The sequence below is a fragment of the Pituophis catenifer genome, unplaced genomic scaffold (assembly GCF_029215685.1).
Source record: "Pituophis catenifer annectens isolate HBS135680 unplaced genomic scaffold, rPitCat1.0.hap2 SCAF_2, whole genome shotgun sequence".
NCBI lineage: Eukaryota > Metazoa > Chordata > Lepidosauria > Squamata > Colubridae > Pituophis > Pituophis catenifer.
The window spans coordinates 256,545,253-256,568,529 of record NW_027256882.1 but is presented as its reverse complement, the minus strand read 5'-3'; the positions used below and the strand labels follow the sequence as shown (position 1 = coordinate 256,568,529).

The following is a 23,277-nucleotide window of genomic DNA, read 5'->3' as shown; positions in this document are numbered from 1 at the left end:
TTGTTGTAAGATGTAACTTTTGGGCTTCAGAGTTGCAGAAGTAAAGATATACTTCTTCAGGTTGTTACTTTGTGTTTCAATTAAAATGTAAAGTACTGTTTTCGTATGATGTCAAAGCATAGCTTCAAAACACTATATATGGTGATAAAAGAAACTATGAAATCACAGAGAACAGCAACCTTTTAAAAATGCAATTGGGAAAAAACTGGCTATAGTAGTGGCACTCGGAAATCAAAATGGCATAAAAGTCTCATCATTTGAACATAAATTCCAGATTCAGATTAGTGCATTGTTTTGATTTTTGTCAAAATACAATTCTTGTAAAATTCATTTCTATCTTATCTGCACCAAGCCTTATTGAATTAAAGGAGACAAATCCTAATTAAGTTTACAAGGAATTGAAGCTTTGGTTTGTTCCCTGATTCAGAGTATTATAAATGGTTGCCTTTCCCCTAGGAACAAGCTGAAATTTTATATAAAATGGGCAGCTCTTGAGAATAGGAAAAGCAATCAGCAAAGTAATAGCATTACAAAATATTAAATATGGGATGTTTGAAAACACTTAACAATATTTTTATGAATTTAATTCACTTATTGCATATGATTTTAAGCTGCTTCTATCTAAGTGGCAGGTATCACTTATATCAAATCCTCTCTCCCACACACTTCTAATAAAAATACGTAAAAACATCTGGTCAAAATGTCCTTGCCTCCAAACCCTAATAGCTAAGGATGTGTGCCTAGTTCAGTCACAGCACAGAAACAGTGAAATACTGTGAAAGCACATGCAGACGTATAGATTTCCCTAGCAAGGGGCCAGACTGCACAGAGAAGCTAAGCACTTCCTGTTCTGAAGAGCTCTAGAAATAGAAGGAAATGTGAATCCTCTCTTGCGACTTATATGGAAGCTACAGTGAGACATCGGGGTTTGCTGCAATCATTCTGAGCATAGTGCACTTTGCCTCCGTTCTTCTTCTGAACTTTGTCTGAACCAACTACAAAGTCCATTAAGTGCATTGAGGGCAACTCTTTCTCATTTTTTGCATAAACGTTGAAGATGTGAATCTCATATCCTTGAACTGTCACTATGGAAAAAAGTACACCCACATAATTTTGAGGTTGATTAAAAGGGTAATAAAGACAAATAACTGAATAATGTATATATAATCAGTTATTGTGTGGAAGCCATTCCCTAACTGACAAATAGGTTAAAATAAATCAGCTCTATTAAAAGCTTTTTCTTTTAAAATCATGGCTTGTTGTTTTCAAGTAACCTCCTTAACTTTTTAAAGAAATAAGTATAATATTAGACCTTTGTAGCAATTTTTGGTTGAAGGAAGGTTGAATCTGGGTAGGATACTGATTGTTGCTAGTATTTATTCTGCCATGAATTTATCTGGAGCAATACCTCCAAATCTCATCCCAGTGAAACTACAGGAAAATTGCTTTCCATTCCTATAGTGCATTATTAAGAATATTGCCAAACCATCGTGCAAACTATCTGAAAATAATTTTAATTTAATAATCCCCAGTCACACCTAACAAGTGCTGTCAAACTATATTTGGATTGCAAATCCCAGAATCCTCAGCCTTTGGCATGTTGGCTGGAAATAGGGGGAAGGGCAATGTCAACTTATGTCTGGAGAGTGACAATTGGCAAAAGCTGCTTGGTAAATTTTTAGAGAGCTCATTAAATTGATTAACAAACCAATTTGTTTTTTTCATCAGTGCAGACTTAATGCATCAATCTATTCATTTTTGAACTAAATCTGGCTGGAAACCCTTTCAGTTTAAGAACGAGAGCCTTGAATAATATTCTTGAGCAAGTAATTTCCTGCCATTAGGTTAATCTAAAGGCTACTGGAACCTTTGTTAACCTTTGAAGGAAAAGGAAGAAAATAATGCATTACCACAGATGGCATTGTATTCTTGCTTCCCGGAGGGATCAGCACTCGGAGGTCTGGTTTACGATTATTCAATCCCAAATTCATGGGTGGAGGAGACTTTGCTTGCATATTCTTGTTCAAGTTGCCAGGTGAGACCAGCAGACCTGGGGAGTTGCGAGGGTTGCCATACCCATTCCCTGTTCATTTTGCAAAGAAAGGCAAACAAATGCAGGTTTAACAATGGATTCCTAAGTATGTAGATTAACCCTGAAATATCCTCAGGGAATATTGTTCTTCTTTTCAATAAGGTCAATATGTGTGTACCAATTGTTCTAAAAACCCATACTAGCATTCCCCAAGTTGGCTAAGATTTTTTGGGGAGTTACATACTCAAGGTGCTTAGAAAAGGAAGGTGGTGTCTGATGAACCAGTGGGATGGAAACTTTTTAAAAAAACAATAAAAGTAGCAAAATAGAAGTTAATTGGTTGTGATAGTTGCTTCAATAACCTCTCATCATCCTAAGTGACAAGTATTGCATGAATTGCAATATTTTAAAATAAACTCGCAAAGGTAATTAACCTACATCTACATGTAATTAAATTATATCTGGACAATCAGATAATGGTGATCATGCTATTGCTCTGTGAAACTTTAGATTAAGTAACATGCAGAACAACAGGTCTGCATGATTATTAATTTTCAAATTTGTATTTTGATAATCCTCTGATTAAGCCGTACAAGAGGAGTGGGCTACCTTTTGATGGCTTGGAGCCACATACACACTTTACTATATTTTGCATGGCGATCTCTGAAATGGGTGGTATGATATGTAAATTGAGTGCAACTGTACCATGCACATGGCCAGATTAAAACACATTCTGGTTTTGCTGAGTTGTGAGGACTATTGTGAGAGTTTCAGGACTAGATTACAGGTAGTCCTTGACTTACAAACATTTGTTTAGTGACCGTTTGAAATTGACAAAATTTCGCACTGACAAAAGTGACTTATAATCATTTTCAAACTTACAACTGTTGCAGCATTCCCATGGTGGTGACGTGATCAAAATTTGGACGCTTGGCAACTGCCATGTATCTATGATAGTCATAGTGTCCTGGGATCATGGGATCACCTTTTGTGACCTTCTGACAAGCAAAGTCAAAGGGGAAGTCAGATTCTCTTAACAACTGTGTTCCTAACTTAAACTGCAGTGATTCACTTAACTGTGGCAAGAAAAGTCATAAAATGGGATAAACTCACTTAACTGTCTTGCTTAGCAACAGAAATTTTGGGTTCAATTGTGATCATAAGTTGAGGACTACCTGTATGCCTATTTTACATTAAAGTATTCATTCCTCCAATTTTCAGTCATTGTGGTGAGAGGGAAACAAAAGAGAAAGTCTAAGGGTTGCACACCTTTCTAGAGTCTCTTGTTGCCTATCCATGCTTCATGTGAAGCATCCAAATAAGAACAAAAGCAACTGCAATTAAAATACAAAACTTTTTATAAGTTGCACACTACATTATATAACAATAAAAACAACATAATGTCCTAACCAAATCAACTTTCAAATAGATTCCAATCCATTTCCCCTGCCTCCAGTTTACTCTTCTCCCTCCAGCCACTGGTCCATTTTCAGTATTCAACTTAATGGGGTTGTCTTGGTTTCTACACACCCATGAACTTTTTTATACTTCCAAAACTTGTATTTTCTTTACCTGTTACCGTCTACTCCTAACTCTTAGATGGTGCAACTCTGGCTCCATACCCTGTTTCCCCAAAAATAAGACATCTCCTGATAATAAGCCCAATCGGGCTTTTGAGTGCATGCGCTAAAATAAGCCTCCCCCCGAAAATAAGCCCTCCCCAAAAATATTTAAACACAGAGCTGGAAATCAGGTAAAATGGAAAGAGGAGACCCACCTTGCTCCACGTGCCCCAAAATAATAAGACCTCCCCGAAAATAAGGCCAAGCGCTTATTTCGCGGTTCAAAAAAAAAATATAAGACAGGCTCTTCTTTTTGGGGAAACACGGTAGATTGTCTCAAAAAAGATCCATTGTTCTTGTATCTCTCTATACTCAACAGACAAATTGAATTATGTTTCTCTATGTGTGAATGAAGGATGTGCGTGAAAACCAAGGCATCTCAGTCCAAATCACCACTCAGCTATGAAGTTCACTGTGGCCATCCAACCTGCACCACAAGTCTGCTGTGCAGATAAGTAAGAAACAGCACACTTAAAAAAGAATGGGATGATAATATAAACAATAAGACTCCTCGACATTGCTCTTTTAATATTTTAGGCTCCTAACAGAAAGTCTGGTGACCTTGAGAAAAATCTGAGCTACCTGAGGCGAGAGGTTGATTGGATTCTGTATGCTGGTTGTACAGTATTGAATATTTAACTGGATATTACCAAATGCTTGTTACACAGAAGAAAGAAACCAACGTCAGATGATATTGCTGGGGAGGTGGTGGTGGGGAGGGAAATAGAACAAGAAAGAACAAAGCAAACCATGATAAAAGGGGCTGCTTTATGGACAAATGCAATAGAATTCTGCTTAGCTTGACTCACTTTATTCCCCCACTTTAGGCTTTTTTGTTTTGAAACAAAAGAAAGTGCAGCAAGGCTATAATTTCCAGAAAAGAAAGAAGAAGGAGAAAACAAACCGGAGGAGGACTCAGAAGCCTCTGAAATGCTTCATCCTCAATCCCTTCCTCCCCTTTCGGAGCCTAATCCTGAATGCTGAGTTCAGCAGGAGTTGGTTCTGATTTTGAACACACCCCTTCATGTCATCTCTGCACTTGTAGCTTTACATCCTGACATACAGGCATCTTCACATTGTGCTAATTTGGTGCTTTCAGAAGCAGTGCTGCTTCCCATTTGAAACTGCAATAATCACAATGATAATGCTGGCACAGCACTGCAATTAAGCAGACTTTCTCAGCACCAGGAGGAGGAGGAGGAGGAGGAGGAGGAGGAGGAGGAGAGGAAGAGGAAGAGGAAACAAGGGAGCAACTGAACTTATTCACCAGGGCAGTGGCTTTTCAATTCTCTTCTTTGAGAGCGTTTCATTTTCTTGCAGTGTCAGTAACCGAAAAGGGCACCTGCTATACTAACATCACAATAACTCCCTGGAACTCTTTAAGATCCCATTTTGAAGGCCACTGAAATAATGGCCTTTAGAGGCATGGTTTAAACATGCCATACCAATAGTATTACTGAAAACAAAATGTATATAAAAAGTGGCACCATAGCATGAAATCACCAACTTATATACTTCACTTGCTTACAGACTCAGTGGTATACACAAAACGTGTAAATAAATATAATGCAAAACACAATAGCATAGATTTGTTTTAAATTTTCTTACGCTACAGTAGGAAGCAACTCAATTCATTAGAATAGGACTTATTTCTGAACATTGTAAAACTAATCAAGATTACACTACAGTTAATACTTTGGACTTGCACAGAACATAATCCCTGTGTCCAGTGACAGTAAACTGTAACAAGAATAGTTAGGATTTTTTTTTAAAGATAAAGGAGGCCCAGGGCTCCCAGATATTCTACCCTTATATAACATATATTGTACATAATACATAAAGTAACATGTCCATTAACATTTGCAATGGATTGCTTGTTTTGCTATAAGAAATTAAAAACTGTTTTATTATATCATACAATATGCTTGTGATGAAAGTAGGATATAAATCTAATCAATAAGTAAAACAACAACGATCAATTGTTCAGTATGTTGTTCAGTACAGAATTCTTTTTTATATGCATATAAATATGCCTGCAAATATACAATTTATCTTGTATAAAAATGCTTGTCTGTATAATCTAACTTCTGTATCAGTCTCACTTCTATGTGTTTCTTTTTAAGAAAAGGAAATAAAGGGTATGATGGGAAGATACTTGTTTTCCCTTAAAACCCACCAATATATTAAATTAAAGCAGTTCGTATAATATAGCTTAACACTGGTAATGTCTTCCCATCATTTTTAGACTGTGCCACTTACAGATACCAGTCATGTAATTCTTTATGTATTTATCCATGATCGTAAAATATTTTGAAACGTGATGACATTTCCTGCATTTATATTTTTAGAGCATCAAATTATTTTAAAGAGTGATTGCAATCTTCTCTTTACCAGTGGATTTCTGCTGTTCTTGGCACATTATGCCAGCTGGCAATTTGGAGCCATATAATGACTGTTTCTCCTTCCAGCCACCAAATCGTTACGCTTTTGGCAGAGGATGGATCCTGGAATGTAAGACTGTAGACTCAAAACCAATGATATATAAACCCATCATTTGAAAATCCATGATGAATACATGCATGTGGCCTGTAGCAGAGGGGAGTCTGCATTTAATCTGGATGCTTAAACCGCATCCTCTGTTAAAGGCTCTGGCCTCAACTGAGGCACCTTAAAAGTTAAATGCCCTGAAAGTCTCTGTTAAATTCAGAGGCAAAGGAAAAACCCAGCAGCAACAAGACTCAGTCCTTCTAATATAGAGATTAAACCTTTCTTTAGCCTATCCTTTAAAATTACACTTTGCCTGGACGGTTATCAATTTAAATGCAACTGTGTGCACAATGCTATGTCCCACAAGCCACTAGAAAGAGGGAAAATTATATGCCATGTACAGATGGATTTCCTGATTATAAATTAGGAGAAAATAAGGACCAGATGAAATGGAGAACTAGTTTGCTTTATATTTTATTTGATTAAAAGCCATGTATTTGTTGAAATGGAATACATTCAATGTTATGGATATAACTTGCAGTGCATAATAACAATGCTGCTGCTAATGGAGAAGTAAAAGTTTGAGAGGGACATACACTTCTCAGCCAAGAGGCTCTAAAAACACCAGCGATCACTGGGGATTTCTTTTCCCAGACCATTACAAGAACTTACTTTTTGTTTTATTGATTTTATTGAGTAAATGATGTTTAAAAACAAGAAGTCTATTTCTTGCTAAGTGTTGTATTCGAGCAAGTAGCCACTTTTTCATCCAATATCCTAGGAGTCCTTTGTAGAAACCAATAACACTGATAAGGAGAAATGAAATGGAATGTAGTCTAACACCCCCCCCACCCCCCAAATGAATGCTCATGCCTATCTTATTTGGAGAATAGATGAGAGGTTTTAAAATGAGTTTTTGCTAAGTAAGGGAACAATACATAGTCCTCCAGAAAAGCCCAACCTGACCTATTTCCTGAGCAAGAGACATAAAGCTCTGAGGTTGGAAGCCTAAGTAATAATGTACAAGAGAAGGTATGGGCTATATTTATATAAAATACACACACGGATGCATGAGTGTGCACACACACATACACACTCACACACATACCAAAAGATCTCAATTTTTATGGAAGAGAGTTCTTAAGGTTAAATCATTCAAAGAGTGTTTAAAGGTACATGGTATATTTTAGCCTTAAAAAGAGAAGATCATGGACAGATATGATAGCAGTCTTCCTCGTAGGCATGGATGTTACCCAAAGAAGGTCTAGATTTATTCTCTACAGCAGTTGAGGGTAAGACAAGAACCAATGGATAGAAGCTTGACCCGGAGATCCATATTTTAAATACGGACAAATTTCCTGATTGTGATAGCTATTTAGCAGTGGAGCAGTCTATACATGCTTCATAGGGGCTCCATCACAGGAGGTTTTCAAGAAATGATTGGACAGCCATTTGTTGTGGATGGTATGAGAATTCCCGCATTGGCAGGGGCTTGGACTAGTTGACCTCCAACCAGCCATACAAGGATGGTCTACCTTAAAATGTTGCCATGTGGTACATCCATGTTCAGGATTCTGGAGAATCAAACTTGTCCCTTTTCCCTATCCCAGCTCCCTCTCTATCCATATTAAGTCATCATTCCAAAACAATGTGCTATTTGCAGTTTAAAAAAATCCTTTAGGTAATTTTTTTTCTTCAAGACTGCTTGGCAAATCTTGGGATTCCCCAAAGCTTTAGAGAACTGTCTTTTCTGTTTGGATAGTGCTGTTTTGTTTTGTATTTTAATTTAACCTACGACACTTCTGGGTTTAACATAATAATGAACAGAAAGAGTGAGCCACCATATCAAACCAACCAGAAGCATAAAAGGCAACTGCATGCATATCTTTGTGAATTCCTGGAAGAACAACCAGTATCAAATGTTAGATGCTTATTGTTTTTGCCACAATGTTCTTTTATTTAAAAAAAAAAAACCCAGAATAAAATAGAACAATGTTTTGAATTACAAAGTAAAACAGCAACTACAACCTAGGCTAGGGCAATCCAGAAAACCATACAATTCCTTCGTCTTTAATGCAACTTGCTGCTAAACTAACTGAAGGTTTCTACTATGTATTATATCTTTAAGTCTATTGAAGTACATTAACTTAGTGGAGAGTGGAAATTGCAGAGGAAGGCCCAAGTGGAAGCATACTCTTCCAGAAAAAGAAAAAATCTTTAAAAAGTCATTTCTGATCCCCACATTATTGCACTAATGGCCTTTCAGTGCTGCGTTTCTGGGAGCAGACTAAGCCAGGTATGGCATAAAAGATATATTGATGGTGTAAAAATAATTTTGTGGGACTTGCATTTAATCACAACCTTTGCATTATTGAGCAATTCTAAAGGATGTATTTGTAGGCTAAGTTTTCTACATTCTACATGAGAAGAGGATCAGGAAGGGGTTAGATCCATTTTGCTAGGGAAAAATTATCTTGGATCTCTATCTTCTATTTACACAGACTTTGGGTATTTTTTATTCAACGTGGCTGTTACTGTCCTGCTATAGTCTTCTATGAGCTTTGATGTTGGGACATCTTCAGTCATGGAACAACAGCTAAACATAACTTTGGAAAAAAAAATTATAGAGATGACTGGGCAATTTATCAGCTATAAGTAGGATTCTCACTACATCACACGAGGGCATTTAAATTGCATAGCTAAAGCATAATCACCCTCAATTAACCTCATCTGTAACATTTGAAGAATAGATATGGTAAATTTGCTCTTGGAAACAGATGCTAGCCGAGATTGGGCACCACGGATTTGTCATGGTTTTAGAGATGCAAGCAATGGCTCTCTGATGTGACTTTTCTGGCTTGTGGAAATGATGAACAGAACATTGTAAAAAAATGTGGCTGAAGATTTACCAAAATGTTTATTGAAATAGTTTGGCTAGTAACAAATGCTGGGCAGGCATGTAATCAGTCAGCTGACCGGGGTTGAGTCCACCCACCTCTCCACATGATTTGCTCCTACTTTGATGTGGCATTCTATATTCAATTCATTTCACCATGAAATGAAGGTTTTGGTGGTTTTCTTTCCCAATGAGTTGAGTGACACTGTTCTGGTTTTATGAAGATTAGCATTCAGTAAATGAAAATGTTAGTCATTTTCTGACTGCCAATCCTTGTGCATAGGATCATTTAAATATACAGGAACATTGCCCAAATAGCAATAGCACTTGGACTTTTATACTTTATATTTTACAGCCCTCTCTAAGCAGTTTACAGAGTCAGCATATTGTCCCCAACAATCTGGGTCCCCATTTTACTGACCTCGGAAGGATAGAAGGCTGAGTTAACCTTGAGCTGGTGAGAATCGAACTACTGGCAGTCGGCGGTCAACAGACTAAGCCTACAGTACTGCATTCTAACCACTGTGCTGCCCTATATCTGATTTCCAAATACATATGAAGGAACAAGGAACATATCTGATATTACTTTTAAGTATTAGATATAATCATTCAGTGTATCTAGGCTATGTGAATTATACTGGACCTATTTTTTAATTTATCCATGTCATTAACCTATCTGTACAATGGACAGGGAAATGCTGGTGTGAAAACATCAGCTTATTTGGTAACAGAAAAGGACTTTGTAGAGACTGCTAATATTAGAAGCATTCAAAAGCAAATATATTCATACTTTAATTGCACAATCAGGATTCTGTCATTTTTAGATTTTTTATTCCTAGAGTGGATGTTGCATGTAGTCAATATTAGCTCTGTAATCCCTTCACATAGATTATGAAATTTATATTTGATAGTTTTTTTTAATGGTTTCTGAATTGGAGAAATGTACTGCTAGGGTGCAAGAAAACCTTTTATTTCCTATATCTTGAGCACAAATTGTATTGATTTATTTGTTCCACTCAGCAAAAAAAAAAATTTTTTTTAACCATAACTATTATATTATCTTGCTTATCCTTGGCTCCTCATTTCCTCTTAACCAGTCAACTCAGTAATTACATTTAATTAATTAAACAAGGTACTTAGAAGTATTATTTCTGATGTCCAGTTTTGATTTTTGTTTAATGGCTATAGTTTTAAGCATCTTGAGTATCAAAATCAAGAGATTAAAAGCTGGTATTCTACTGTAACGGATGCAGCTTTATTGCACGGTTAAGCTTTTCTGTTAAGTGTAAGCAAATCTAAACATAGTGCAGGTAAATGAACAATAGTTAATTTAGGGATTGCTCAAAGTTACAACTGAAAAAAGTGACTTATGAACGTTTTCACACTTACGACTATTGCAGCATCCCTATAACTTCTGTGCCAATGAATAAGATTAATTAGTGTTGGTGAAATGTAAAAAAGGAAAAAAATCTGACTGGAATAAAAAGAGACATTACAATATTGGGTGGACATTTAGTTTGGCAAAGGAGGGAAATAAGCGGTATAAAATTATGAATTATGTGAAGTTAAATTTACTTTTTTTCCACTGGGGCCCTCTACATGGGCACTTGCACTATAGAATTGGGTTTCCACACTGTCAATAACTTCACTGTCAACAACAAGTTTCAACAACTTATTTCCAAAATGGTTGTGGTACAGTTCAAATCGTAAAACTTCTGTTTTGCAATTGGTAATGTTGGAACTTTGCAGAAATTCTAGCTTCACCCACCTTCATTTGTAGTAGATTTTGCCGGTCGCTTAAGAGAGACCTATTTAATTCTTCTAGTCAGTTTCACTATCTCTGTAAAAAGCAGCTCAGCTTGATTTCTCTGCTTATTTAAACAGTGTGAAGACTCATCTCTTCCTTCACCTTGTTTTGCAGCCTCTGGGACCAACAGAGCCATTATTCTAACCTCCTCCCACACAGAAGCTTCATACTGCAATTTATAACCAGTTGTAACTGCTAAGAAAATCATGCTACTATCACAGTTTTCAATAGGATTTTTTTAAAAAAATTAATGTTAAAAAAAAACCCTGGCCTGGTCAACATGTTGTAGAATGATAAAATAAAAACGCACTCATAACATATAGAGAAAACATGGGGAGAGATTTTAGGTGTTTTTTTTTTTTTTTTTGCCTTATGTTAGGGAATGGGGCATCGAAGGAATGTTTTTTGCAATTTTCTGCTGGTCAGCTAGAGAGAACACTGATTGCCTAATAGTGTCTCTTAAATACATTCAATGTTTTGAGGTTAATAGGATGAATGATGAGATACTATTGACAATAAAGTAATCCTTCATTGCACCTCAGACTACAACTGAGGTGGCTTCAAAGGAGATTAGTTCATAAAAGATAAAGCAAGCATGAATGCAGAGAGTGAGAGAGAAAGAGAGAGAGAGTACCACCAGTAGCCAAGGAACATGAATATCAGGCTTATAATGTGCTCATGATTTACTGTGAACTTCCACTGGCAACTAGCTGGTCATGGTAGAGTCATCGTTGGACTAGATATAAAGTTCCCTTATGTTGTTGGATTATGAAGCATAACATTAGGATATACTGATATTGCACACTGGATAAAAGATCCAGATAGTTATTTTATAGAAATATGTATACTATTCATTTATTTTTAGTAGTGGCTTTAAATCAATTGTTTCTCTAATATAAAGTCTTGGTTTTTTTTTTTCCCTTTTAAAACAGAAAGCCAGGGTAAAATTAATCATCTAAATAAACCCTGATCAGACGTGGTCACAAAACTGCTAAATTTCTATCTGTTTTAATCTATAAGTTTTAACAAGCACCAAAAGGAAGGCTGCTTACAAGACATATGACACTTAGAAGCCAGCTAGCTATTTTTTAAGGTAGCACATGTTTGAACTTTTAACTTATTTTTTAAATTAATTTAATTGAATACTGTTTGGAGATTTTAGAATAAAAGCTAGACTCTTCACTCCAAAGAGTTAAAACTCATGGCTTGTTTTACATTCTACACTTTGTTCTATACCAAATCCAGAAGTTTCAACTATTTCTTTCAATACTTGAGGGTATGTTGAAATCCAGATGTTTGCTGATTTGCAATACTTCCTAATACTTCCTAATACTTTTTCTCAGAATAAAAGGACAAATTGTCACATGCAAAATGAATGCATACCACAGTCACCTCAACAATAGCATGGGGAAAGAACTGATTGCAGCAACTGAAAAGTTCTCATTTGAGTGTGGGTTTCCTATGAGAATGTACTTAATTGCTTGTTATTTAAGAAGAGAAAAGTCAATCATTCTTTTTTTCATCTTCCCCCAAAAATCACCTTGGAAAGACTATGACTCATTTAAAAGAACAGATTCTCATTACTGGCTCTGTGATTTAGTCTTTCAATCCATCATTGTATAAAGATAAATATTGAGACATTGTAAATTAGAGAGGATAAGACTGGGAACATTTTTAAAGAAAATAATGGCAAACAAAGTAGGAACCATGGAAAGAGGCACATTTTCCCAAAGCAGGAGTTAATCTTCCCTAAAGGTTTTCTTGCATTTGCAGGCAATAAAAAGTTATTCTGTTGTTTATCATGTTCACATGAAGGCTCAAATTAAATAATCCATTTAAAGAAAATGTAACTTATACTAAACATTTCAACAGTCAGCTTTCTAAGGACCTATTTATAACTGTATATATATATATATTTCAACATGGTTTTACTTATCTAGGTGTATCACTTTCACATATCAATTCAACAAACATGCAGATATATGTAACATAGGGGGGGATTTGATTAGATCTGTAGAAGTAGTTGGCTAGGTAACACCAAACTTTGCTTTGTATAATGTGTTGGCGTTGGCACCATCCAATCATAGCAGATTTCTTCTAAGCATGAGGCTGAGTGGGTGTTGCATCTCTTTAATAAGATAATACGTTTATATGATCCTCCATAATAAAAAGTAATGTGTCCATACTTTGTACTATGCTTCTGTTATTTAATGGACTGCTTCACTATTTGCAACAACATATCTGTGTCAGTTGCTTCTGGTGTATCCAGTAAACTTTATGAATACATAAGAACTTATTTTGTACTAGCTGTACCCGGCCACGTGTTGCTGTGGCCCAGTCTGGTGCTTCCGCTGGGCTAAAAGAGCGAGGCTGAAGTTTCAAACTCTCCACAAACATTTGGTGGGCGTGGCCAACTCGACATCACTCACTTTCATCAGTCACATGACAGCCCCCAAGCCACGCCTAGCCAGCTAGTGATTACGGCAGAGAACTGGTTGCTAAAAAACAATGGGAACCACAAAATCCTCCCTCTCTGTCTTCCCCTCTCTCTTTGTATCTCTCTATGTCTCTCTCTTTCCCGTCTGTATCTCTCTATGTCTCTCTCTCCCCCGTGTATCTCTCTATGTGTCTCTCTCTCCCCCTCTCTCTGTATCTCTATGTTTCTCTCTCTCCCACCTCTCTCTGTCTCTCTCTCTCCCACCCTCTCTCTCTGTATCTCTGTATGTGTCTCTCCCCCCCATCTCTCTGTATTTCTCTATGTCTCTCTCTCCCTCTCTCTCTGTTTATTTCTGTCTCTGGCCTGGCCTCTTCTGCATCCCCTGCCATCGCCCTTAGCTTTTCAGGCCAGGCCTTCGCAGCTCTCCGCACCACAACAGAAACTCGGGGGCTCTCTCCATCCTCCCTACATAGATGTTCTCTGGGGGCTCGACGGGGTGACGCATAGCAGAGAAGGGAAGGGAAGGGAGGGGTGTGATGGGGGTTCGAAGCTAGTTCACGGGGCGGCCGGGAAGGGGGAGGTCAGAGCCAGACCTAGAAGCACCGGCTGTGAGGGCTTCCCGGCGGGGAGCCAGCTGCCTACTTGCCGAGCCTGGTGGCAGGATATGGCCCTCGGGCATCTCTGTCTTCCAAATGCACAGTTTCTTGGAAGCAATATGGAGAGTCTAAATATAAGGAGCAAAAATCTGTTGAGCATAATCAGGGCTGGGAGGCTGCCATATTGGTTTTACGTCCAGCAGATGGCGCTGTTTTTCAATGTCTTTCAATGTTTTCCAATGTTTTTCATGTTTTTACCTGTCACAGGTGTGACATGTATATAATATAGGTATATATAAACACACCCGTAATTGAATGCAACGTTGTGTCAAAATTTGAAAACAATCGGTGAAGAACTTTCGGAGATGTGCGGTTATTTACAAACAGACATTTAGATTTTTATTTATATAGATTGTGCGTTATATGTGACTGGGAGCTAAATAAGTTAATTGGCAGCAAAAAGATGTTAAGTCACCTATGGTGTTTTTTTTAAGTGGAAGTTTGTTTTGATTGGCTATTGCCAATGTAAAGAGATGTACATTCCATTGATATTTATGAGTTTGGGCTGCCTGTATTATTTTAGGATTTGTTCAAAGACTTACTACTGATTGCTTCATACTCTGCTTGTTTGGGATAGGCTTATTTGGGCATGCTGCCTTCTTTTTTCTTTCCAAATTTTTCCTTTGGCTGTATTATTTTGAAAGCATGCCCAGAATTCCTTTGACCAAGAGACCCATAAATTATAAATAGCTATTACCTACATTTCTATTTAGTTTGAAAGGCTAGAAGAATATGTATAATAAATTAACATGCAGCCCACGTGTGACCAAAAGCAGCAGAACGAATGGTGTAATATAAGCATGATATAATCTTGCAGAAAGACTCAAAGTTCAAGTTGGCCAAATTGGACAATTATTGTCACAATGAATTGCACATTCCAAAAGACTTCAGGTCTTTCGGTACATTGACACATTTCAGATGATGTTGCAATGGAAGGACATTTCTTTACCTGGCAGCAGTGCTTATATAAGAGAAACATCTTTCATGTAGCAATGCTTGCTTTCATCAGATGCTGTTATCCTTCCCCCTTTTAAATTTGAGCTCTAAACTCTGCAGTCTCGACTTCTGTAACACCGGAAAACATGTATTTTCTTTACAGTAACATATTTTAAATCCTGCTTTTAAGCACAGCAACATGCCTTGTCCTTAGCCAAAACATGACTTTGTCCAGTGGTGCCTTAATGCTGATTGGCAGGAGCTTTCCAAGAATAAAGACAAGTGACATTGTGAATGCTACTTGAAGTTCCCAGGAAACTGAACCTGGGATTCTCTGCATATGAAGTATTTAGTTCTGCCATTGAAAGTAGCTTTTCATAAAACTGTAGAACCAGAGTAGGATACCACTGGCATGGGATATGATTACTGTGGGGTTTTTATTTTTGCTTCTAGGAAAACCCAAACCCAAAACATAGCAGCTGAAGTCAGGCTCTCCATTACATGTAGTTCGTATGTTTACTTGGTAGCTTTAATTTTGAGATGTGTGGCGAAAGAATTTTAAAAGGATGATTTAAAGAGTAACAGAAAAAATAAAAATGAATGTGTTCAGCTTCCATTTAATTTCATTCCCTGTAATTTAATTTCATTCCCTGTAGTTACCTTGAGATAAGGTGGGCGGCCTATACATTTTATAAATAAATAAATAATTTGGTGTAGTGGTTAAGGCATTAGCTAGAAACTGGGAGACTGTGAGTTCTAGTCCTATAAAGCCAGCTGGGGAATCTTGGCCAGTCGCTCTCTCTCTCAGCCCTAGGAAGAAGTCAATGGCAAGCCACTTCTGAAATCTTACCAAGAAAATTGAAAGGACTTGTCCAGGAATCAAGACTAACTTGAAGGGAAACACACAAACATAATTGGGAAAAGGTGGATTATACTAGCTATAAGGGAGACAATCTTGCAGTTAAACATTATACCAAACCTCTTTTTTTTTCCCTTGTCAAATGCTTTTTGAAACAACAACAAAAAACCAGATATAGAATGCCTCCTGAAATATAGTAAAACATGGCTGGCACAGGGTGGACAAATTGTAGGGGGTCAATGTTTATGCTATCTTTTGATACAGGTGACACATATACGAGGACACATATACGAGGACATATATGAGGACCCAGTTTGTGGGGGCAATAAGCTGACTTTGTATAAATATACAAAAGTATGAAGGCTATTGCTTAACGCATTGTAAGCCACCCTGAGTCTCCGGAGAAGGGCGGCATATAAATCAAATTTATATATATATATATACGTAGAACCAAATTGGAAATTGCAATCCTATTGATTAGGAATCCGATTCATTTTCAGTTGGCAGTTAGCCACTGTTATCAACATCTCTTCCAATATTATCCTTCCCAAACTGCTTTACAAGCGTAATTCTCAGACAGGGAGAATACAACAGATCAAGTCTACAAGCAGGTATAAAATAGCTATTTGGAAACTTACAATATAGTTCACTGCATTTATTTAAAAAGCCCATAAGAGGAAAAATGAATGAAATGTAAAGATAAATAATATTCAGCATTCTGAAAATATTCATATGGTATTTTAATATTTTCTCTGACTTCCAATACTAATGTTTCCTATGATCATGATTACAATCTGAATTCAAAACATACTGCCAACTTATTTGCTTCTTACTTTATTGCCATATTTAAAAATATATTTACTTTCAATGTTTGAGCCTTTAAAAAACCAGGCCTGCATCTTCTACAGGTTAGATGCCTAATATATTTTTCTGCGTGCAAGGATAAAGGATGTAACTGTAAGACTGTTTGGCTCAAGGGCATATTGGCTTAAGGTCAAGAGTATCTTATTCTTTCCCTTCACACAAGCTTTTGGTTTAAAAGAAAGTTGCCAAACCCATGGCTATATTTATAACTTAGCAACTCCACACTAAATAGGAAGTTCTCTTTCATTCTCTTGGCAACTCTGACTGTCACATGGCATAAGCAATCCAATTGGAGAGTACCTTTGAACAAATTTAGTCTAGCAAACCCAAGATAGCCTTGGTTTTAGTTAAAAATACCTCTTCTGGTATTTAATTGTGTGGGATAATAAAAAGTAGTCAGTATTCCCAAGTTCTATTTATGCCTTGGATAGCCACTCAAAGATGGATGATTTTAGAATTATTATTAAATATGATCCAAACTGGCCAATAAGACATGTATGTATCTGACCTAAGAAAATTTCCTTCCTTCCTTATTTCCACCTTCTTGCTATACTGTAATCTGTTAAAGTAATGAAGAAATTGATGGCTTCACAATTAGCAATTAAAAGTATGTTCACTTTATAATTACTACAGCAAATCTCAAAAATCTCCAATTTCTGGTCCTTTGTTGCAAGCAGACTATTTTTAGATGCAACAGGAAAATGCAAGTGCATTAAAATTCTAATTTGACAAAGAATGTTTACCCTCGCAACTTCAACAGCAGGATCATCGTATTAGTCTCGAACATGGCAACAGGAAAAGACACATGGGCCTCTGTTCCTCATGAAAAAGTGGTAAACAAAGAACTTTTGATATTTAAGAGAGAGAAAGACGATTCTCTAAAATAGAAGCACTGTTAAATTATGGCACTGTGGCAGACATCTCAACCTTATAATGACCTCTCATCTTGTTCTGCCCTACAGCAAAACTCTTATTACTCCACATTTAAGACAGAAGGAATGCACATCTGCAGTGAGGTCTAAACTCAAATTTGTCACCAAAGGAACCAGAGTTCTGTATACAATTATATTTTTATTTACCAATACTCAACTACAGCAATTTTTAATTTTTTTTATTATACTTCCAAGCAATATATTACAATACATATTTTGAAAAAAAAAAGCAGCCTCATTTTCTAATCATTTAATCTTATCAAGTCACCAAATTTCTTTCTGGCAAAATGAGTGATATTTGTGGGAGCCCTGCATTTAAGAAGCACTCATTTCACAGACATTGAAATTTACATTGTTCTAAAACTATGCGTGGGTGGGGGAATGGAAATAGCTTTGCCTTAAGAAGCCAGAAGAGGGCACTCATTAGTAGTCAATCAATTTCCATTCAAAATCTTGTAATGGAAAAAAAAGTCAAGAATCTTGAATAGATATTCCCAACATGAAACAGGATTGGAGTAACTTGAATTCCAGAATCAAGATAAGTAACATTTTCCAAGTTTTATAACAGTGGGAGGCACTAATCAGGAAAATTGTAAACTGCTGTATTCTACATGTTATGGCCACAGAAATAAACCCATTTTAAAGCACCATACTAAAGTCTATAAACTATAAAATATTTTACATTGTCAAGCCCAAAACAACAGTCACAGTACTTAAAATTTTCCTTTGAAAAAGTCAAATATGGGAGCAATTATATCAGTAGACACAGAAGGTTTTCTTTCACTTGAATGAGAGTGTGAATCTTGGTAATAAACTAAAACATTTAAAAAAAACCTATTTTAGTCAGCTGTATTGTGGCAAATCACTGCTGAGCTAAAATCCTTTTCATTGGTAGGAAGGGAAGGTGAGAAACATTTGGGACTGTTTGTATAACATGAAAAATGCCACTAAAGCAAAAATTGGCAATAGTATGTAGTTTAGATCTACCTTTCTTTGTTTAGGCAGATGACTTAGGTAATTTTTTTTGGTTACGTGTGCACGCTTTGTTCTCTAAGGTTATATTTCCCCCAAGAATCCTTTATGTACATTAAATACTGTTTTTGTACACTTGACTTAGGTTGCCAGAAAGTCAAGATAGGATAAAAATATAAAGTAAAACCATTTTTCCCTTGTATAAAGTGGAAAGAAAACGATCCACTTATTAAAAATTTCTGAAGCATTTTCTGTAATAACACCAAAAACTTCTACACATTGACATAAATACTTGCATGTGACAATTTCCAAGAAAAGTTTTGAATCAGCTCTTTTATTTATCTGTTGTACTTCCTTATAAGAATCTGCATAACTACACATAAAAAGATTTCCTTTTAAAAAAGACTGCCTAAATGTAAGGAAAGCTCAACATTGAGAAGGTACTTGTGGATAGGATTTTCAAGGAATAACCTAATTCTGGTCTTAATAACATTATATAAAGTTATTTTAGGACTGGCCTCATGCTAACTCTCTGTTGTGGAGTCTGTAACCATTTTAATAAGGTACATAAAACATCCTTCTGTTTACCTGCACTGGTGCCTGCACCGGTTGTGAGGTCCCCACCCATCAGGCCACCTAGGAGAGGACAAATAAAATAGTCAAACTGAGAGAGGAGCTGAAGAAACCACAAAGGTCAAGCAGCAATTACAGTTTATTCCTCAAAGTAATGTGAGCCCTAGAGGAGTTTCTGGTGAGCCCACCAGAATTTTCATAAAGATCAGGCTGTTTGAGCCACCCTGACTCCCGTCTGTGTACAAAACGATCTAATTCCTCCTTCAAAGCATAAGCATTATTTAGTGGCTTCAGTGGGTAATAGCTCAGTATAATATTGAGTGAATTTATAGTGAATAAACTATTATAATACATTGTCAACCAATGAACTATTGTAATAATTGTCAATTTCTGTGATGTCATTGTATACAGCCATTAATATTTCACAGATTTTTTTCCATCTCCTTTCCCAACTTTGTGACCCTCAATTGTCTCTTCCACCCTGATTTGGAAATTCTGAGAAATGCGGACACATGGGTAAGTGATTGGAGGAAAAGTAGCTTAATTTCTACTTAAATGGAATTTCTCACCACTGTGTTAACACAGCATTTGGCCAGTAAAATTATTTAGATTCTCTTGAATCTTGATGCCACGTGGGCAAGGTCTATAAAAGCCTTTTATGGTTTGGCACCAACCTACCATCAGGACCATGTTCATCTATTAGAAAGAATCAGCTTGTCCTATTCAATCTTTCTGAGGAAAGCACCAGGTGATTCCCTACTTTGGGGAGTAGAGGGGAGATGAAATGCAGGAATACTGCATTTTTGTATCAACACCAGCTTCTGGAGTCACCTGGAACCTAGATGGAGTTCCTCCAGAGGACAATTGGGACTGTTTTGGGGGTTTTCTGGTTGTTAGGTTTCAGGTTTTATATAACATTAATTGGACCACAAATGTTTTAATGATTTTTTGCATTCTGCAAAGCTGTAAAGAGTTCTATGAGATTGAGGTGGGGTATAAATGTAACATAAATAAATGCAGCCTTGAGATGGAAATGTATGTGTCTCTGAGTGTATAATGATAAAGCACAATATTTCAGAAGCTGCATTTGGTCATTTGCCTCCAGATTCAAATGACCTAGACTCTCTTTAGTTCTGTTTCCAATTTCCTCTCCTAGCTTTTAATATTATTATATAAAAGTAGGCTTTTTGAATTTTATGAACAGAGTAAAAACTAACAGCCTCACTTTCTAAGACAATTTTAACTGAGATTTAACAAAAGAGAAAATGGATTAAGATCAGAAATCAGAAGATGTGGCCTACTGGGAATCTTTCTACTACTTTCCTCCTGAACATGTATGCTTTTCAACTGGAGTTGCATAATAGTGTCCAGGAGATTAAATCCACTAATTTTTATGTTTCAAATATAGTCTTCTTACGTTACCTACTTCTGGTTTCTACAGTATTTAGAGCCTTTTAAAACATATTTTATTTAGTTGTAAATACTAAGGCTGGATTACCTCTGGAAAGCCCAGCATTTTAGGATATGGAGTTATTATCGCTTTAAAAGCAATGAGAGAGAAGAGTTGATATCTTAAAAGAATTCTGCCAAAATTACTCTGGGTATGGATTGTGGGATCAATCTCTCCACAATTGAAGAACCCATGGCAGGATACATCTTAGCCACCAATGAAATCAACATACACATACATTCAGAGAATAAACATATGACACACAAAGAAATCCTACTCTACAAAAGTAATCAGAAGATATGTGTCTACCAAGAATTTGGTGCTGCTATAAGTATATTAAGCTTGCTCAATTTTTGAAAAGGCTGGAGAAGAATCCATGGTAGATTTGTTTTTTTTTGTTTTTTACAAAAAGTGTGTGACTTTCATATTGGCAAGTAGTCAATAGACTTTTGGAGAATCCTGACATATTCTTGCTTTGAAAGTAACAATCTGTAGATATAGAAATGTTATATTTGAAGCAAAGAGATGGAACTAGGAAAAACTTACCTGTGTTACCTGCACTTGGTGGTCTGTGTGTCACCCCAGGAGACATGCTATTCCGCTGTAAGGAAGGGTGGGCCAGAGGCAAAAGGTTGGGGTTACCCAGTGAGCTAACTGGGTTGCTGTATACCAAGCTGTTGTGGTTGGACACTGGGATAGAAACTGGCATCTCAAAGTTAGGTGGTGGAACAGCCTATAATAACAATAATAAAAAAGGGAAACAAAAGACGAGAGTAATATAGAGGTACAAGATATTCATACAATATATTATTCTATACTAAGATCAAATGTTTTATAAATTCTGGTTAGAAAAAAGCAGAAAGGAGTTAGGAACATAAATTGTCATCACTGCAAAAATTAATCCCTCACAATGGATGAATTTTAAAATATGTCTTCTCTACCCTGTTTTGCTACAATTTCCACATTTCCTTTGTATTAAAGGATGCCTGATTGGGTGTTTCCTGCCCCACTTATTTTTCACAAGCCTTGTTTCATTAAGTTTTTTTCCAGTCATTGAAATCAATATTATTTAGTAGTGGCATTCTAATATGGTGTCGCAGATGATAAGAGATTATAGATAAATGAATATGAATTGTAAATTATTCAGTGAAAAGCAAACTGGCTGAACATTGGTTTCTTCATAATTGATCATCTCAGTTGGTTTTTATGAATATATTGGTACCAAGACCAATAGTGTTTATCTTATAAACTGAAATAAATAGATGTGACTTGGTAGCTGATTCCCTGAATGGATTTCTGTTCATGCAGTGCTCTTATTCTTGGAATTCATAGAGAGAAGAATCTGATTTTCACCAATCCTTCATCAATAGGAATTCCATTAATTCCTATTCTTTCTTTTCCTGAAAAAAAAAAAATGGTTTAAAAAGTTACAGAATTCTCCAAAAATTTAGGACAGGTGGTCTGCAGAGAATGTGTGTGTGTGTGTGTGTGTGTGTGTGTGTGTGTGTGAAAAAGTCAATTTGACAGCCACAACTGCGTGACTGAAACCCTCCTCTGACTTTTTCAACCCTTCCCACTACAAATGACCCTAGTTAGGGTGTTGCACAGGAGGAGGGATATTACTTCTTCTTACCTTTTGACCTTCCTGGGTCAAAAGTCTTTCTGCAAACATTTAATAAAACCAAAAACAACCTGACTGGAACCATTGCTTCTGTGCAATGCCGGCTTATGCAAATGTTTGCAATTTGTCATTATTAATGCAGATGAAAAAAGTTTTTTATTTGGTAAACCAGAACACTTAATCAGACAGCATATCAAACAGCATTGCAGAATTGTTCATAACTGTATTTATACATTATATTTGGATTTTGAATATTTCTTAATATAGGCAGAAGCAACCCTGTTGAAACAATTACTAGGAAACACATTGTGCAGCCTGCAATCCAATAGCATGATAAAATTGTGGGATGAGATTCACCTCTGGCATACCTTCCAGTTATTTAATTTTTAAATAAAAGAGCCATTCTGAAAATCCACTAAAATTACAATTTCTTTAGTAATATTTCATAGCATTCTTTAGGTTCTTTTGGTCTTTAGTTATTTAATAATATTCGTTCACAATTAACTCTTTACTTTCTTCTGTGCTATTGAGTATAATGTAACTAAATGGAAATGAATGTCAACAAGGAAAGAAAAAAAGGATGAAAAAGCTTAATACTCCCAGCCTTTGTGATTCCATTTTTCAAGCCTTTACATTACCCCATACAAGATTAGGAAGAGAACAAGAGCTTTTCAAATAAAATATATTTATATAGCTTGTATTATCAGCGTCTAAAAAAAGTAAATTGCTGAAAACTCTCCAGAGTTTGTGAAATCTAAGATAACAAAAAATAGAAACTCTTAGTAACAACCAACAATGCAAATCACTTACTGATAATGCTTTAATCATAGAGAGGATAATTTCTCCTCATGAATTGTTTCTCATGTATTTTATAGAAACTAGCCTAACAATTTCTTTTAATCAGCTACTACCAGATCAATAGTCCAATAGAGGTGATTGGTAGTTGACCCAAGGTCAATAATATCTTTTCAATTGAATTCAATTCAATTGACTCAGATTACAATTTAAAGCCATTAAACAAAATCCTACTATGTTCCATCTCTATTTTAAAGACAACACTATTACACTACAGTATTTGATCTGGAACAAAGCCTAAGGAAAGTATAATGTGGAAACTACTTGACACCATCTCT

The 23,277-nt window shown here is 36.2% G+C and overlaps 1 protein-coding gene across 10 annotated transcripts in view; it reads right to left on the bottom strand.

The window, feature by feature from the left end:
• Positions 1 to 23,277, bottom strand: part of MEF2C (myocyte enhancer factor 2C) — a 193,236-nt gene that overhangs the window by 9,203 nt on the left and 160,756 nt on the right. For all 10 annotated transcript variants that reach the window (XM_070938788.1, XM_070938792.1, XM_070938786.1 and 7 more), the window contains 3 exons: positions 21,070 to 21,256; positions 19,089 to 19,136; positions 1,911 to 2,083 (listed from right to left, as the gene is read on the bottom strand). In XM_070938788.1, coding sequence (XP_070794889.1) covers positions 1,911 to 2,083; positions 19,089 to 19,136; positions 21,070 to 21,256 — 408 coding nt within the window. The remainder of the gene's footprint in view (positions 1 to 1,910; positions 2,084 to 19,088; positions 19,137 to 21,069; positions 21,257 to 23,277) is intronic.